Genomic DNA, 19,750 nt, shown 5'->3' on the forward strand with positions numbered 1-19,750 from the left:
CTTTATCTTGATGGAATGACTTATGGACATCTACTTTCCTATCTAGGTACGGAGATCACCATCCTTCCCCTTGCTATGCCAATGTAGTTTTCTGGAAAATTTTTCTGAATATAAGCAGTCACTAATTTTAAGGTAGAAAAATTTGGCTCTTTTTTTTTTTCCAATTAATTTTTTATTATGTTCCTATAATGCAGCTTAGCAGTGTAAAAAGATGTCATATTACTGTCTGGTTGTTTGTAAATCCTTTGGCTTTAGATGGAGTAACAAGAGTGTTTGTAGTCCATCATTCTTCCATTTAGTTGTAAAATGTTTTGAAGGAAAGTAGTATATTAGAAAATTCTACCTGCAGAGAAAGATCTTGTAATGTCTGCATTCAGAAACATCTCTGAAAAGACCTAAGGAGAAAAGTCCTTTGTTTTCTCAACAGAAGATGTTATTCAGTAGTCCTCCCTTGGTAGCGAATAGCCTTCCTTTCATGTCAATAAGTTTGCGTGCCATAGCAATCTACATAACTGTCCTCATTTTTCTTCTGCAAATGTGGATCATTTTACGTTGTGTGTAGCTGAAGGAAGGTACCATCAGGTTTCTTTTTTTGCATGTGATGGGGTGGAGGTAGGTTTCCTTGAATAGAATCAGATCAGATTTTTTGTTTTGAAAGAAAATTGTAATTTCTGGCATCTAGAGGAAGCTATTGAAGGACTCCTTTAATATAGGTGACCGAACTGGGATAAGAGGCGGTCAGACTTTGAACTTTGATTTTATTTTTTCCCCCCTTCTCCCTATCTCCCTTCCCTGATCTGGTATGTGGAGAGGAGACATGATGTCCAGTTGCTGCCTTGACCCAAGGAAAATAATCTTTTAAATCTGGCTGCTTCCTGGAAGTTGCTATTATTAGTCAGGTCAGCTGAAATCAGCTGTGAACAAAGTAGAACTGAAGAAAACAGAACAGCTAATGTAAATGCTCCTTTTCTTGGTGCTTGGATGGTATTAAAAATCCAAATCAGGGGGAGAAGATTCATTGGTGGACCCCGGAAAAGGAATGTGAGAGCTCCTGTTTGTGTATACTTCTAGAAGTAATAAATCTTGATGGCAGTGATGTTGTTTCATCACTTATTTTTGTTAACTCATTATGCTTGCATCGTGAGTATTAGATAAACTGAACCCAGTCACCTGTTGGTAGCACTCTTTTTAGTTTACCTGAGCATGAGTCAGATTAATTTAGAGCACCAGGATTGACATGGTAAAATCTGCATTTATTGATATTTTTCTCACAAGTTGCTTTTTTAAAAATGTGGTTATTCTTGTATCTCTGGAGGGCTGAAGCTTTAGTTTTATATCTTTTTTTGGTGTAGAATATACTTCTTTGTTCTAAGTTCTATTTAAAATTCAGTATCAAATAAGTGTTGTTTAGCTGTAGTTGAATTTCATGGGTTTAATTACTGTAGCATAAAACTGCCACTCTGTAAATGTTATAAACTTCCTTCTTCATGTTTTTATATGAATTTTTTGGCTCAGCTTTAGCACTAAACAGAAAACAAAATGTCACTAGCAGAAACCATACATACAGATGGGATAAACTTAACCTCTTCTTGATACACTGCTTACCTAATTTTTATTTTCCTCTTGCACTTCAAAATTCCATTCCCTAGATGTATGAAAGAGTGCCAAGTGTTGCTCTGGACAGTTATCAACACCTCCGTTGATCAGATAATTCTTAACTTTCTGCTCTAACCCAAAGAATGGCCCTGGTGACTGAGTTGTTCTGCTGTTTTGACTTTACCTCGTTCAGTCAGAACTGTGATGCTGGCTTTCAGAGGATGTCCACTGGTTGTCAGTCATCAACAATGTTTCCATATCTTTCTAGAGATGCCTTACAAATTCATGAACTAGTTAGTTATTCCAAGAAAGAAGAACGATCATAGGTAAATGTGAATAATCTCATGTAGTTAAACACTGATAGACATGGAGCTAGTGAAGCTTAGCTTGCCATATAAAGGAAACATCTTAGAATTGTGTGACTGGCAATATTCACTTCTATCTTTGTCATCTTAGTTATGTATCTAGATGTGTGGCTTTGAGCTAAACGTTCAAGAAAGTCCTTTCTTCCTTCTTTGATCACTTGAACTGAAGTTATCGACAGATATTGCTATCTGTATTAGCATGTTTGGACTAGGTTATTCCATACCATTCCTGGAAGGGGGCAAATGTATTTGAATATAATTGCTGTAACTCATGCTGTGCCCCAAAACATTACATGATTCTTGTACCATATTCTCATCCTTATTTTCTTCTATCCCATATGAATAGTTATTAGTCTTAATGATTTTCGAATAACACCTTTGAAATGTGCCTTTGTTTTTCATAACGATTCCAGTCCCTGACTTTGGAGATATGTCTGGGCAGATTACCTTGCTGATGTTTGTGAGCCACTTGTTCATGATTACTAGAGCAAATTATTTGTATGGGAAAAGAATAAAAGCTCAGCAGTTAATAGCAACTGCAGATCATATTTTTAGATATGTATTGTGGCCTGTTAGTGTTTGGCCTGGAACTAGGATGATCTTCCTTCTGGTTCCCATCCTCACCCTTGGGCAGTGAAACATCTTGGGGGAAGTAGGTAACATCAGAAATTGAGACTGTAGGCAAAACTGTTTATAAGAAGGGGTTTTTAATAATCATTCTTTTCATTGCCAGTCATTCTGAGAGAGATGTAAAATGGACCTTTCTTCAGTTTCCACTTGATGCTCTGGTTATAATTTCCTTTTAAAATGTATTACTTTTAAAGTGTTTTTCATGCAGAATATTTTTTCCTTTTCTGCTTTGATTTCAAGACTTATGCCAGAGATTCTGGGACAGTTCTCTCACCTAGATGAAGTTTTTCTTGTAGAATCCAGTAGTAGGACCTGAGTTGTGCCATGTGTGGTTCTAGTATATATGAAGTCAGTCCCCCACATTTTTCTTTGAGGCATAATTGGCGTTGTGCTGCTGTGATGCCACTCTCATGAAGAGAGCAGTGAGGCATACAATGAATACTCATAGACTCAAAATATTTTTAGCTTTCAGTTATTCTTTGAAACGTGTCAAATTGTATAAAGATTTATATGATTACTGCATGTTGTCTACTATTTAAATAAATTTTAAAAGTGGGGAATATAAACCAGCAAGTGAAAACTGATGTTTTATTCCATTAAAAAAATACTAATGCTGCAGTTCTTGAACTGCAGTTTGTCTGTTACGTTTTTTAATTTGAAGTTACATATTACCATTTAGCTGTAAAATTTCAGTTGTTTTTAGAATGGATCATGCAGCTGAATTTGCATGTAGGGAAAACGTTTTTTGGTGGTTTGTTTTTTTGTTTTTTTAGCAAAATGGCTGGAAGTCATTTAAAATCTTATGATCTGATGATGTATTTGTGTGAATTTCTACATTTGGAATTGCAGCACTCCTAAATGAAACATTTTTTACTGTACAGCATATGTTAGGGCCAAAAACCTATATTTCAGTGTGGTTTCAGTATGATTTCACATCTTTTGTTTTGTGCTGTATTTGTGGTTTTGTAAGCTTCAGACTATTATTTATAGGGTTTTTTATTTAATTGGGTGGGGATAAATACTAAACAAACAAGAGAATCCTAGTTTACTTGAATTTCTGGTTTGCTTGTGAAAGGACGTTATTAAAATTTCTCTTGATGACAGCATAGTATAAACTTTCTAGCTAATAAGGTGTGTCATATACAGGAACATGAAACTTCCTAGGCTTTCTTAATATGTCGGTGGTGAGATTAAAAGTGTTCTGGTGTTAAACTCTCTCAACGATTTGCTGACCACTGAACAGTCGCAGCTGTATCTGCTAAATGGCTAGGGGCCTAAACTTTCTCTACTTAAAGCCAGAGAAAGTCTCTTAAATGAAATCAGTGGTAGAACTATTAGTGTTTCACAGTCAAAGATAACTTGCTCTTTTTTTTTTGTTTGTTGTGCATTATGTGATCCTATTCTTGCTATAAAAACAGATATGTTTAAACTAAGGTTGGAAACATTTGCATCTCTGAAGAGTAAGAAAAGGAAGCCAGGGAAAGAAGATTGGAAGAACTGCGTGGTTACACTTGCAGTGAATTGGTGCTTATTTTGGGAGGATTCCAGCCAGGAAGACGTTATTTTTGATCTGCCTGCCTTCTTATATACCCTTACCCATTCACAGTGAATAGACTGAAACAATCCAACAATCTCTCTCTCCTTTTTTAACTGTGGCAACAATGAAAGCAACATTTAAACAGAAGGCAATAATGCTGATGAGATACACAGATAATGGCTAATTCAGACGTCTGATACTGGTGGGTCAATACAAGTGATCCAAATCTTGAATTTGATTTTTTTAATCTCGAATAAATGGAAAGGGTAGAAATAGAGAGAGTGGAAAACATCAACTCATGAAGAACCAGGCTTTATTTCTTCTGTTTATAAATTACCCTCAGAATAAAAGGAGAAACAAGAAAGTGTAAGAAGAAAGTAGAGAGCATTGAAGTCTGCAGTTAAGTACTGTTAGTGAGGGGGCTGAGATAGATCTGAGAGGGACTTGGCAGGTTATGATGTCTTGGGATTCAGTGACAAAATCAGTACGCTTTTTACCTTTTCAAAGAGGTCAGACACAATGCTACCAGTATCCAAAAAGACCCTGGCTTAGGGAGATATTTTGTGTATTATTTCTGCTGAATGGTAAGCACATTGTTTAAATAGGAAACACTGGTTGTTTCAGTTGACCGTTTTCTCTATTTTAAAAATGTCCCATTGTCAAGTATATTTTTGGTGAAAAGTTTGTATGAAATGAAGTCTCTCATGCTGTCAGAAGGTTTCAAATAGATGCAGCTAATCTCAATAGCAGATGCTACAGCTTTGAAGGAGCATCTGTGTATGCATGACTTCTGTGTCTGCAATTTTAAAATTCCCTCAGCTTTTGTTGCAAATATTGTATTAATTTGGTAAGAGTGGATGTGTGCTCTGTGGTAGTACTGGATTATCTGTGTTCCTGGTACAGAGAATGCTTGCACATTTGCTAGTATTGATAAGAGATTGGATTCCTGTGTATTTTATCTGAGAGTACAGAAGAATGGTGCTTCCTGCTATTTATATATAGCTTGATATACTTAAAAAAAACCAAACAAGGTCTGAAAAACTACACACACAATGAAAAAAGGAGCATTTTTGCTTGTGCAATTTCACTGTGCCATTTATTAAAAAAAACGCTAACAAAAAGTAAAACCAATACTGCTTTCAGGTGTGTTCTAGAAAGAGGTTTAACTTAGACTAAGATTTAAATAGTCTTATAGAAATCTATGTAACTCCTTAAACTTGTTTACATACTCTGTTTTTAAGGATTACCTTCTGTGTTTTCATATTCCAGAATAAGTTGTTTGATATTGATTTGCAGCTGCCAGGGTTTTTGGAGGAGGACGCATCAGGAAGTCAGGCTTCGAAATGTGTTAGTCTGTTCTGTATTGGTAGTTAATTGTGAGGCTTTTGGCAAGATTCCAGGTACTTTTCATCATAGATACAGGAAGAAATGAGAAAAAGATCTACCTGTCTTAGGTGGACTCTTAGAAAATACTGAACACCCAAACCTGAAAGGCTGGTTACAGAAGAATTCCTTTTCTCTAACACCCAGGTGAACTTTAAAAATGATGCGTGGTCCTGAAAATAGTATTTTAAAAAGTTATAATGTGTATGTCACCGTAATAGTTTTCAAATTAGCAAGGAAGCATTATAAATAGTGCAGATTTTTTTTTTTTTTTTCACTAGCCAGCAGGTATGAGCAAGACTAAATGCCATAGCTGAAGCCGTAGCAGGAAAGGTCCCTCCCCCAGTGCAACTGGGAAATGGTATAAATACTAAGCAGCGAATAAATGACAATGAATTGCTTCTAGCTTTTTCACTGTAGGGTTTATCTCTGTATTGCACAACCTTAGCCTAAAGGTTGGGGTTTCTTTGGTGATTTTTCTTTTCTAACATGCAGTGTTATAAGTTTACAAAATTTTTATACTCCTTCAGAGTAAGTAATTCATTTGCTTAGTAGGATTCCTTCATAAGCCTGTTTCTTCATGTACTTAAACTGCAGTTTGCTATTGGTTAAGTTAAAGGAAGAGCTCTGTTAGCTGTAAACCTGTATGAAGGTCTCTAGTATGGCCTTGAGCGTGAGTGGGTAGATGAATCCCCAAAATATTCAGTGCTCTGTGTTTCAGAGAAGGTAGATCAGTACTGTCTTGGGTCAGCTGCAGGCCTTTCGACATAGCCAGGGAGGGCTGCTTAAAGATTTTGAGTTTTTATGGCTGCATTACATAATGATGTTGAGATAGACTAGCCAAAATCCAGATCTGTCTGCTTCCTCGTTGGCCCCCTGCCATACTCAAAAGCTCACACTAATTTCAGTGTTGTAGCACTTCTGCAAACCTGCCATTAGTTTATTGAGGCAGATACCTGGGAAATGAGAGCCAGCGTCCATTTCTTTTAAATACTGTATTTAAGTAATATGACTGGTATCAAACAGTAAGTCTTTGGCAGAGATGTAGTTAGAATGTAGCTCTTTAGGGCAACATCCAACTTAACCAACAATCCCTTCTCTCTGCCTGAAAGCCAGTCGTTGCATTACATATTTTCCTCCCTCAGCAGCAAGGCAGACAACAATCTCCTTTGCTGCCCAGCTGTGATTCATCGCTAGAGCAGGTCTTTCCTGTGTGCTGACTGAGATAGGTCCATGGAAAAAAAAAATCACGTGATCATATAATTAAAGACTCTCTTAATTCATTACGTAGTGAGAGACAGAACTGAGATTGCAACCAGACAGACACAGCCCTTCATAGTCACGGGTTAGAAAATGCTTATTTGGTCTGTGGATATGCATATATATAGCCTTATATACATGGGTCAGTGTTAAGAATTGTGAGAAAGTTATGGCAGCTTAAGAGACTTCAGCTGTTAAATTCTCACATATCTTCTGAGCATGCATGAATTGTGGTACTCTTCCCTTCTTCCCTCACAAACTCCTAACTAGGTGGAACCTGGGTGCAGGAATGAGAGAAGAGGGGGCACCTGTTGACAGTTTGGAGGCACTTGCCCTACAGGATGCAATGTTAGAGCATTTCACAGAAATACTGAGAATTTCTCAGCAGATAAAGCAGCGCATGGATTTTCTGAGAAACAGTCCTTTAAGAGTAAATTCTGAAGTAGACAGCTTGTATAGAAAATGAGAACAAATCATAAAGATTTGGCAGAACTTTAAACAAATATTTATTTCTGATAATAGGCCTAACCTGAAATTATCTATGTTTGCATCTGTGTTGATATATTAAATATTAGTATAACAGCCCTAATGAAGTTATGATTAGGACCTGCCTCTTTTTCTAAAAGAGGTCAGAGTGCCATGTAAGAGCATGTGGTCTCAAATCTGAAATTCTTTACACTGAAAAGCCAGAGTTCTTTTTTTAGCATATGAATGATAGTGATAGGTATGCTATTTAAAACACAGGAAGCTGACATACTGTAGATATGGCTGTTTACACTTTTTTTTATGCCTGAGGCTCACAAAGAGGATGAACCTACCAAAGGACACTTCTGCAATGAGTTAGTTTCATTGGAGAAAAATTTGAAGAATAAAATTATTATTCTTTGTGTTGATACTTAGAAGTGTGTTTAAGTTTCATAATTCATTAATTGTAATGTTCTTAGCTGCTCCTACAGTGACATTGTGTACAAATGTACAAATACTTCCTTCAGTAATAGCAGACATCCATTTTTTGGTAGTATTTTTTTCTTATATTTTATAATTCTAAAATAGAAAGTTTTGCAATATATTACTTATGAATTGAGAGGGCTTCTCTGCATAAATGGTCCATATCAAAATGTAAGACTTATTTAAGAGGTAACATTAGCTTAATCTGTTTTAAGAGTGGCATATTTTAGTTTTAAACTAAATTTAGACAATTCTTAATTAACTTGAGATCCAGTGAAAAATCTTGTTTTAATGAAATAGGGTTGACATGAAATTTTGCAATTTTCTTGTGGAGACAAGACCTAAGGCTAAGGAACAGGTTTTTGTTGTTGTTGTTTGTTTGTTTAATTGCTGTATTTGTATGTTTTATATGATAAACACTGCAATAAATAAAAAAAAATTACAATCTGAAGTTAAAGTAACATAGGGCTCCTGGTGGCATGTGTTATAGTCTAGGTTTGTGTGAAGGACGTTTTTTAAGGCACTTTTTTAAAGGAATAGTATGAGGCATTTTTTTATTTACGTACATGTGACCTTTCAGTATACAATGTCTTCCATAAGTTTTTTTAACTAGTTGTTCAGTGTCTGTCACCTGCACCTGAAAGGTGCTAAGCATCTGATGGTTTAAAATCTGTGTTTAAAAAGCAAAATATCTGTGCAACCTGTCTCCAGTATGAGAAAAAAAAAAACCAATCTGTTGTTTGTAAGGCTTTGAAGCCAGAAGTTGTTTCTTTATTTTCAGAAGGCTTGAGCAAAGAGCTGTGTTGCAACCTGCAGTTATGTTGTTAGGTAAGGCAGGGTGGAGTGTAACAGGTGCTTATTAATACCTCTAGGCTACAGGTAAAGGTGACTGTATTTTCTTGAGCGTTCACAGACCTAAACAGGTGGATATTGTTTTAATAATTAGGTTGAGAGTGGACACTACTTATCCTCTGGTTTTAATGGCAAACTTTTCATGTAGATCTATGAAAGAAATGGTAACTTTTAAAGTTAGGTAACAATTCAGGTCGTCTCCTTGTTGTATCTCCCAGCCTCCTACTTTTAAATAAAAAAGGCATGTTCATAATTTCAAAAATAAAGAAATTTGTTTCCACCCTTCCAAGCTAAAATAAGTTTCTTCTGGAAGGTTTTTTTTTCCTAAAGCTTTTTTTATTTGTGGTTTTTTTGATAAATTGGTTTTAGGTATGAATTCAACATGATTTTAAATCTGAAAAATTGAAAGAATACAGAGCAGCACAATACAACACTGTGACCATACTGAATATTTGAGAGGTGATTATAATGGTGAAGTGAAATTGCATAACAGATACAAAATGCAGAAGCTGACTACAAAGCTTTGAACTTCATTGCTGTTTTGTGTATCAAACAACGCTTTAGAAGAGTATGAATGTGAATAGTTTAAATCACAGAAAAATGTTAAATAAAATTTATCTTAGTATTTTGTGTTCAGACTGAAGACGAAAAGTGTACGTGAGATAATGCGAACACAGAGTCTGTCAAACTGTGGATTAGAAAGGTCTTTTCTAAGATATTTCAGTTACAGTGGACTAAGTACCACGGATGGTTTTGCCTGTACTGCTCCTTCATGACTTCCTTCAGCCAGGCTCTTCTGACACTGCAGGAAGCCATAGCCGAAAAAAACCTGCATTGTGTTTGAAGAACTCTAGGGTAAAGAATGAAGTCAAACCTGGAATTTTTGATAGTGTTTCTTTTGAGGTTTTATGACTCTTAAATGCCAACAGGAAATGTAACGCTGGACGCACTTTTTCAAACACGCAAACGTTTGTCAGGAGCAATTTTTATATAGTATTTCCCATAGTCCACAGTTCACCAGTAAATATTCGACCAGTGATAGCACGAAAACTTTAACAGATGACCCCTAGATCAGTATTTCCCTTGTTGTTGTCTTTGTTGTATTTGTATTTACTTACCCCTTACTGCTGCATACTTCACCTTGTTTTCCCTGTTTCTTCCACCTTCTAAATGTCCACTTTTGTATCCTTCCTTTTCATTATCCCCCTTTGCTCTCCAGACTTTGCAGTCATGTTGTTTCTCTTGCAGCAGCGATGCTTTGAGTCCCAGACACAGGAGTAGGATCTCAAAGAGGTGTGAGTCCAAAGGCCTGCTGCGAGATAATGGGGAAAGCTTGAGCTGCTCAGAGCAATAGTGCTGCTGTTCCTGCCATTTTCTTAGTATCTGCTGTTACAGACCCCTGGCAGCATCACCTCTGTCTTAGACTGACCCTAATAAGCCAGGTGCCATTTGGTATTGTCCCTACCGTTTGGGAAATTAATGCCCTGAATTGAAAAAAACATCTGGTTTTTGTCTTTCATACAGACGATACCAATGTGAGGAGCTGCTTGTGAGTCCTTCTTCCACATTTCCTTCAGTGCACAGAGAGATGAGAGTGCACTCATAGCTGTCTAAAGCAGCTGGAGTAATCAGCCCGTGCTGAAGGAAATTTGCAGCAGCTTTGCAAAATTGCCCTTGGCATCTATTTTAGTGTTCCTGTAGAACCAGCAAATTCCTTTTTTTTTCATCAGTTGATGCAGCATTTTTCAAAACAAGCTAGTCAACATTTTTAAAGATTTTTATTGCAGTTTCTTTTGGAACTGGGAAGTGCCCAAATATCCATCCATCTTTGCTGTATCTTGTTCCTGAATGGGAATTGCTTTTTTTCCCATGTAGTGCTTGTGCTCCTAATAGTCATATCTTGTCCATCCCTCTTAATTACTGCTTTATTTTCTTTAGTAGGTTAAAATGAATTTAAATGGCATTTTAACACTTCCCTTCTCCAGTTGCAGTGCGTATTTTTTTGTTTAAAGTAGCAGGCATACAGTGATGAACTGTACATTGAAGTTTAATTATTTTGTGATTATATCCACTCAAGTATATCCAGGCACAGTTTGCTAATGAGACACAGTTCAGTGATCCCATTTCTTGTTCAATGGCATCACCTTTTGACAAGTATTTTCTAAGGAAAAAAGATGCGTAAAAAAAAAAGATGCATTTGATAAATTTGATACAAGAAAGAAAACAGAGAGAGAAATTGTTTCTTTTTTTCCTAGAGGCTGTTGTTTCTACAGACATTATTCATTTATTAAACACATGCCATCTAGAGAGAGATATATTCAAATTATATATCTGGATTTGCACATACCAAAAGAAAGCCCTCCAGGGAACCTTGCATACATATTTCTTAAACTGTGGCACTATATTACTAGAATTGTGTAAGAGAATTCTTCTTTAAGTTTTTGGAAGCTGTCTTATCTGTAGAAAAATGTTATTGACTTCTGCAGTTTTGATGGCGATGTAAGCATGAAAGTGAAAGTCTTATTCTACTTGTTTTCCCAAGCTTATTTTTGTCACTTCCTTATAGTAACAGTACTTGTGTTATAAGGCCTTTGTGATAGGATTCTGGGATCTTCATTTGCCTTTACTTCTGTTTTACTACTCTGCTTTCGCTGTTTTCCCCAATATGATTTAAAAAAAAAAAAAAAAAAGCTGCTGTATTCTACTGCTGTCCCCTGCAACGGTATGTGGTTCCAGTGCTCAGCCTGGGCTTACGCTCTGTGCAACTGCATTTCCTCTGGAGCTCCCTCAATAAAACATGGCACAGAGACGTATGTTATATTGAGGTCTGTGGTTTTTAGGTCTTTATTGGCTAAATATACTCAATCCAAAGTTTCTCAGGTTGTCCATTAAATCAGGAAACAATGCTTGATACGTGCATTTCTAAGAGCTGCCTTGGATAAGATGGCTATCGTATCAGTTGATTTTTGGCTCATGATTTGTTTCATGAACACAGGTAATGCCACTCTTCTCCCAGAATGAAGCTCTGTGTTCTGGAGTGTATATGTCATTAAAGAGATCCTGACACTGTCAGTCGAGGATGATTTTCTAGGTCAGTAAGGAGAAACAGAATATTCTCAAGAATACACAGTATATTATTTCCATTCAGAAACACTGTGTATTCCTGCTGCTGATTTTTTCCAATTCCTGTAACTAGTTGGATTCATCAAGTCTAACATTAATAGTCTGGGGTATAGTTTAGCTTCTGTGAAATGTTGTCCTGTGTTTTAGTGTCCCTCCCTGTCCTCACCATCCCAAATAAGTGTGATTGAGAAATAAAAGGCACCTTCCCAGGATGGCTGTCAGCTGCTTTTGTCTTGAGTCTCTCTACTGGGCATCATGAGACAGCATTTTCAAATTTGGGCTTTAGAATCAATTTAAGTGCATTTTGAGTACATTTGGAAATACAGTGCATGATTCCATATTGCTGTTTACGATGCAAATATCTCCATCTTACTTCCTTACTGTCTAACAAAAACTGATATGTTGGTGAAATCAATATAATTAACGTGACTGATAGGAGAGGAAAAAAAAGACATTGACTTTTTTTTGGGGGGGGTATACTGTTTTCCTTCATCAAAGGCTTCTGGTCTTGCATTAAATCATTCTGTGCTGGTGAAGAGGCATGTAGTCATCACTGTTGTTTTGGATGTCTAAGCAGAAATGAGAGTAAAGCCCACCTATTTGCGTTCCTAGGTTACGTTGCAGTTTTATACATATCCTGTCTTTATGATCTGTGCAGTCTGGCAGTGCTGATAGGTTCAAGCTTAAAACACTGCATTGAAGTTGCTCAAAATAACAGCTCTACAGGGAATAAAATATCACAGCTTACTTGCTTAATGCAAGAATGATGTTGAACATGTCACTTTGCTTTAAGATTATGCAAAAACTGTACTTAAGTCCCTTTCAAGATTGGTGTATTGATGATTCACAAGCATTGTTAATTAAGAAGAATTTGTCATATTAGGACTTCTACCATGATAAATGTTGCCTGCTAATAGATGGATACTGATTCTTTTATTTTATGGTAGTTATAATACTGTATTTCTTAAGAAATATTTTTTTCTAGTGATAGATGCTGCTGTAATATTTAAAGTCCAGTAATTTAAAAAGTGGACAGTTTAAAATTTTGCATTTTAAAATTGCTTTGACTTCTGAACATGTATCACTGAGTAATAAATCATATCAGTGTTACTTCTTATGTAACCCACTTGCTTTAATCCTCATTGAATTACATGTGAAGTAAATAAAAAACAGCTACTGGCAAAGAAACAAAATAATGTATTAAAAAAACCAACTCTTTTTTCTAATCAACTTCAAAATTAGCATGTATTAAGAGCCACGCTTTCTTTTCTTTCAGAACACACAACTCCACCCTGTGTCTTTTCTCTAATGATCACTGAATGCTCTTAGACCTTTTTTTTTTGGTTCACTGTATGGTCCTAATTGTTGCTTTTGTACTTTTTTTTAATTTAACAGTTGTTCCTGTCATTTTGAAAGCACTGACATATGACGAGAAGAGGGGGGCATGCAGCGTGGGTTCCAACGTGAGAGATGCAGCGTGCTATGTGTGCTGGGCCTTTGCTCGTGCTTATGATCCTGCAGAACTGATACCGTTTATTAATCAGATTTCAAGGTAAGTTGTGGCAATAAGAAACTGAGCTATTTACAGTTAATTTTTAAAATCAATTCAAAATTAGGAAGGAGCTAGAAGTTAATAGTCTAATTCTGTATCTTCTAGAAGTTAATAATCTAGGAGTCTAATGCTCTATCTTTAAGACATTTAAAATTAGATATTGACCAAAAGTGATACATCCATTTAGGGGAAATACCTTCATGCTTAAAAAGTAGCTGGTGTGTCCCGTTTAATATGAATGAAATTCATTGATCTCTGGATATTGTTTGCCAAGGAATGGATATTTTTGTTTCTCTATGATAATTTTTAATAAAGTTCATTGATTCATGCTAACAGATATGCTGAATATCTTAAAGATAAAGAATTGAATATGAGTGAGATGATGATGGCATAAACAATACCGTTGCCTTTCCATGTAATTGTTGAAGTCTAAAATTTCTTCCTGTTGTGGTATGATGCAGTTTAACTTTTTGGATTGAAATGCATCTAAATATTTCCTTGTCAAGTGTGGTGACTTCATTTCCTTCTGTTTATCGGTCATAAGAAAACCAAAGAAAAATCCAAAGAAATTCACTGTAAGGAGATTCAGAGAAATTAGTGGAGGCTTTGGGTGCGTGGCGGGTGACATCTGTTGTCTGCCTTATCGCCTGCTTTATGGTTAGCTCAGCGAAACAGATTCAGGAAGTTTAAGAAGATTTGGAACTTAGTGCAGTAGAGGTAGAAATAACAAACCACTCTAAAACTGGAGAGTTGCTTTATGGAGTCATAAAGAGCTGGAAATATTAGAAGAAGAGAAAACTTATGGAAGAAGTTACTTCTTACCTTTTCAGGTGAACACTTGTTTCTAATGATCCAGGAGTTTTGGTACTTTGTCAGATGGGTATTGTGCAAAGAATATAGCATGTCTTTATTGACCAGCTTACAACTTGCAAGTTGAGCAGGTTAGGTCTAAAAGAATAAACTACGCTTCAGCTCTTCTCTAAACAGCGATGTCGGAGCCTCCTGGTTCTTCTGCACAATTTAGAATTTTTCATTTTGAAGTGTTCCAATTCAAAGATTATTTTGAGTAAATAATAAAATCACTTCCAGTTTCTGAAAGTGGTAAGAACTTGAGCTCTACACAGTGATTCTGAATTCTTAATAGCATATTACGTTTGAATAATGGAGTTTTCATTATAACTAATAAGACATTTAGTCAAAGTTAACAAATACATGAGAGAATTTTTTTCCTCTGTTGATACCTTCTGTTTTTACAGAGTACCCCAGTCCAGAATGACCACGGCACTAAACTCTACTTACAGTTGAATGGAAACACATGCATGTACTTCTTTTTCAATCTGTGGTTTCTGTTTCAAAAGACTTTCTAAAGTAAAATTTTCAAAAGATTTCCAAATCAAAATCTGTGATACTGCAATGGTGGACTAGAACTTGGTGCAGCTTTTCACTTAATACTGATGATATTTTTGCAGATACAAATTGGTTTTAGCTTTTTTCTTTCGTCCCATGCTTTTCCTCCTATTTGCTTGTGGGATTCTCTCTTTAGCATTTAGTCTTTTTGTTGGCAGCACACTGGCTGACATTTCAAGGTGTCTTTAATGGGTGATTTGCACTGCAAACACAAAGAGGTAGCTTCTAACAGTTTCTTGGCAGACTTTTAGTCCAACCATTGATAGCAGCAACTCAGGCATCTTTGTCTCCATCGGAGGGGTTTTGATCAGTAGTCATTTAGTATTATCTTTTTAAAAAGAAAAAAAAAATTTGGACGATACAGTGATTTGTGGTCCTGGATATCTGGTTCAATTTCTAGGGGCTGCCTTGCTTCTGGATTGCTGACAGAACTATTCCAGTCTCATCTGAAAAGCCTTGTTTGGAAACACAGAATTACTTACTTAGCTCAGCAGGTTCCCAAATAATATGTGAATATTTCTTTCGTCTTTAAAACCTGTTTTTAAAGTTCTCTGGGACAGTCTGTAAGCCCTACATATCCATTTTAATTCCTTGATCCTGGTGCACTGTGCCCTTGCTGGTCTCTGCTGTTCTTCATCCTTGTATTCTCCCTTTCCAGTGCTGGTCCTTTAATGCAAGGTCACACAACAGTGTCTCTTAGCTGTGCGGTACTTGCTCCTGGGGTTTTTTGAGAGCTTGATAAAATCTTTCTGTCTAAGAACCTGCTGTCAAATTTCTTAAGGCCAAACGCTGTTTTTCTTCTTTTTTTTTAAGCTGTCATGTCTTTTCTCCGAAGTGAGCAGACAAAAAATTCTAAGACATCTTAGCCTTGTGTCTCTGATAGGGCAATTTCAAGTTGTTTTGATGATGTTTCAGCTACAGTAGCGTAGATACTAAAGAAGTGGAGTCTTGTAACACCATGCTGTGCTAGAACATGATGCCATCCACTGTTTCTGGATGACTTTCAGAAAGAGAATGCAGTGCTCCAGAATAGACCTGCTTCAGTTAAGCATGCTAGAAATAGTGATATTTGCCATAGTAAGTTATTAAAGAAATATTTTATTTTGAAGGGTCATATTCAGTTCCCTTCTAGCTGAGTTCATGGAAAATTATATATAGTATGAAATTCTTAACGTAAAGGTACCTAAAGATGTGTTTGCACAGTGAAATAATCATGTGATTACATCTTGGGTTGTATTCCTGTTTTTAATCTAACCAGCGCAGGTAATGGTAGCAATGAAGACACAGTGACAGCCACGACCAGAATGCTGACAAATGTTTCTAGCAGGCTGTTATCAGCTGTGCAGAGTTATTTAGTGCTATCTTTAAACTCACAGGAATACATTTATATTTTCGCTGTGAGCAAAACTTCGGGATGAACGTAGCCATACCAATACTAAAGTCTGGTTCAAAACTGGTGCTTTTTGTAAATTTGGTCAGCAGCCTTATGAAAATAAATCCTCTGCTTCCATCCTCTGACTTAGTTGAACAACTTCAAGGTTTCTTTTAAGGTCTGGCAAGCTTGTTCCTTGTGAAACTTAAAAAAGCCTGAGTGTGTAAGCCTTCTATTTATCAGACTTCTGATCTGTTCTGTTTATCAGAATTTTTCTTCTGCTCATGATGCTTTGAGCAATATATTTCTTTTACTCCTTTCACCCTACCATGGTGCAAAACAATAATGTTCTCCATGCATTAGATGCAAGCTCACCATTTTCACTTTTCATGGTTTGTGGTATTTTGTTTTACTGTCACAAAGCTGGTAGTGGGAACTTGTGGACAGGTATGAAGGAGGTTACGTTTCTGAAGAAGCTCCTGTCTTTTAGCTTTGAGACTGTTCTGGAAACAAATTCTTCTCTTCTTTTTAGGAAAATGTCAAATGAAAATAACTGATATCTTCTACCTATGGTAGTAATACCAATTAACGCTGTGGCTCTGCCAGCTACGACAACTTCAATTCTTTGGAATAAGTTGGTGGAGTGGAGAGAAACACAGGGTGGATGGCAGGGGGGAAGCTGAATATTGCTTATGATCAGTTGTAAGGTGTTGTGGTTTGTATATGCTTAGTTTTCTAACAAAGCTGCACAGTATTTTAGCAAGTATTAACACTATATTAAGGCTTTACTTAAAAATCTTCATAGTTATGTTGGCCATACCTTTTCTAAATATAATCAGGTCTTGAAGGTAGAATTGCCACTCCAAAGAGAAACGGTGAAAAAAAATATTCAAATAAAGTATGACACACAGTTTCACCTATTGTGTCAGCAAGCCGATAATTACATACAGCTTTTTTTTAAATCTAGCCTTAGGTGTGTCACTGTTTTACTTAAAGAAGAGTCATACTTCTAGCCACAAGCAAATTGTTGCTACCCTTAAAATATGCAGAACTCAGCATCTTGAAACAAAGTACATAATATCCATTGTGAGCTGAATTACACAGCAAAAACATCTGCCTATATAAGAATACAAGCTATTAGATTCTTATAGAAAAATAATAAATAGTTTACCTGAAAGGAAAATACTACCGCCTTAAAAAAAAAAAAAGTAATGAGTGATTGCGATCCCGAACTGTTCGCTTTGTCTCGGTGCTAGAGATTGCAAAGGGTTTATCCTTCATTCACAGTCTTTAACGCTGCTGTTTAACTGGCTGGAGGAACACAGATAATGCTGAACTTGGAGCATAAGGAGCTGGTTGCTACACTCAGACCTGAAAGGCAAGGCGGTCATCATGGTAGAGTTAGCGTATCTTGTGGGAAACTCACTTGGGTACCAAGATACAGACGTAGTATGCTTCTTGAACTGGGTCCTGCCCCACAACCCATTCAGACTGTGGTACAGTAGTTACCAATTAAAGCAGAGGGGTAATTTGGTGGTGGGTTTTTTTTTTCCTTTTCTTGCCTGCAAAGTTGTATCATCCTGTAATGGAAAGACATTGTTTTCTGTGTTTTCAGTAGTCAAGGGACATAAATATTTCACTTTTGACTAGTGAAAAATCACCTTAAACTACATAAAATCATATTTTTTTAAGTAAAATTTATGATAATGTTTTAAAAGAAATATCTGTCTCCATATTCAGTGACAGCTATTTCTTCTGTGCTTTATTATGAATGTTCTGTTATGAAGTGATGAAATTGTCAGAATAGTGAAGTTACAAACTGAGATTGCTGTAGGTCATAGATCAGCCCTATTCCTTCCTGACTTTACCACTCTTCTTCTAAGAAAAAAAAAAAATAGAGAACTCTTATTGGAAATACTTGCCTGAGAGTATTTCTAATAGTACTTGCTTGTATTTTTACATGTCAGTATTTTTTCCCTATCCCTATTTCAACAAGATACACTTACTCACATTTGCTTATTTATTTTTTAAAGTCTAGTTAAACTGGTTTCTAAAACCTTGCCTGATCTATTCAAACTACAGGACCACAAAAAGAAAATTCTTGGCAAAGTAGATGAAACTTCACTTTTATTGCAGGATAACCTTACTACGTTTTGAAATGCCTGTACGGAAGCTGCTATTCAAGCATATCTTTATAAAAGCACTACTTGACTGAGATTTTTTTTCTCTCCCAGTCTCTACGTGAATGCTCTCTTTTTAAGCTTACCCATAAGGAAAGTTAAACATAATTTAATAACTTGGAAATACGGGTAATTTGATTCCTGCCCCCTTGGGTGTGGAAGTTACTGTCTGTAAAGTGGCAGGTGCACAGTAAGAAGCTGAGCTGTTTTGTTTAAAACCTAAACAAAAAAGAAAAAGGAAAACATACTTCTACTCTGTTATACAATGATAGTGATTAAATTGTTGCTGGCTGTCTTAATTATTTGGAACTGTTGCATAGTCAGAATGTAGTTTCATTTATCTGTCATTCGATGGTGTAGGTAATCAATAAATGAATCGTTACTTAGAAAGATCTCATTGCTATCTCCCGTTCAGCAGAATACTAATACAAATAGTGCATACAGTGTAGGAGTGTAGGCGGCTTTGTCTTCCCTGCGGTGGTGCGTTGTTTTTGAAGAGGGGGGAAAAAAAAAAAAGGAAGGTGTGGCTTTGGATGAATGATGTAGCTTGCTCCAGGGCAAGATTGTCCTGCAGAATTGGGGAAATATGAAGCATTGCTTTGAGCTACATCTTGTACCATGATGAAATATTGAGAATAGCTTTCTTCTTTTATGTATTTGAATGTTGCCTTCAGAAGAGAGTTGTATGCCTACTGTGTCTTGCACTTGTGTAAAGTTATTTCCTGCAGGGACATCATATGCCTTTTTTTTTTTTTTTAATAGCAGTGTTTGTAACTCCTGTCCTAAGCATTTTTCTTGTTGCTCTTTTCTACGTGTGTATTTATTATACTTTCATCATTTTACCCCAAAACTTTGGGATTGGAGTAACCCACTGAACAGTGTGGGACATTGGGTGGCTAACAGAAAGTATAAGAGCTCGGTGTGAGCTGGGTTAGAGGGACTGTGAAAGTATGCAGTGTAGAAGTGGGAATGGTCACAGCATTCCTCCTTTTCTTCAGACCTTCTCCTTGCCTAGATAAACAGGAGGAATTAAATCTGAGACTGTAGTCTGAAGGGCTGTTTCCCCTAGCAGTGCTGGCTGAAGCAGGCTCTTTTGCTTGCTCCTTCACCTGCGCTGCTCCTGCAGTTGAGCATAGCACAGCTGCATGCGATGAAGTGAATGGGGGAGCTTCTCTGGTTTTAAAAAAAAGCTAGTAAAAGAAAAAGTAATTGAGCCTAGATCTGTTTTCATCATCCAGCTCACTGTGTAGCCGTTCCAGTTGGGGTACTGGCATGACTGAAGAGGTGCGAAAAGGGCTGTTTGTAGCAGCAGCTCTCAACAGACTTGGGTCTGACTCTGGTCTCGCCTCCTTTTTTTTTAACTCGCTTGGATTGTTCAAAACCGTTTTGCTTGTGATGATTGTTATGCCTTCCCTTCCCTAATGTATAGTAGGGAGGAGAGTTTTCTGTCCTGTTACAAGTTAGACTTTTCCCTTTTTTGGGCTCAGGAAGGAAATTCTGGTTTTGTGCCAAATTGGCAAGAGGTTTGAGAGTTTATTTTTTTTC

At 36.5% G+C, this 19,750-nt stretch overlaps 1 protein-coding gene across 1 annotated transcript in view; it reads left to right on the forward strand.

Annotated features, from left to right (window-relative positions):
- TBCD (tubulin folding cofactor D) overlaps positions 1–19,750 on the forward strand; it is a 131,720-nt gene that overhangs the window by 42,170 nt on the left and 69,800 nt on the right. The window contains exon 14 of the mRNA XM_050908199.1: positions 13,090–13,246. Coding sequence (XP_050764156.1) covers positions 13,090–13,246 — 157 coding nt within the window. The remainder of the gene's footprint in view (positions 1–13,089; positions 13,247–19,750) is intronic.

Source organism: Gymnogyps californianus, chromosome 19 (genome assembly GCF_018139145.2).
Source record: "Gymnogyps californianus isolate 813 chromosome 19, ASM1813914v2, whole genome shotgun sequence".
Classification (NCBI taxonomy): domain Eukaryota; kingdom Metazoa; phylum Chordata; class Aves; order Accipitriformes; family Cathartidae; genus Gymnogyps; species Gymnogyps californianus.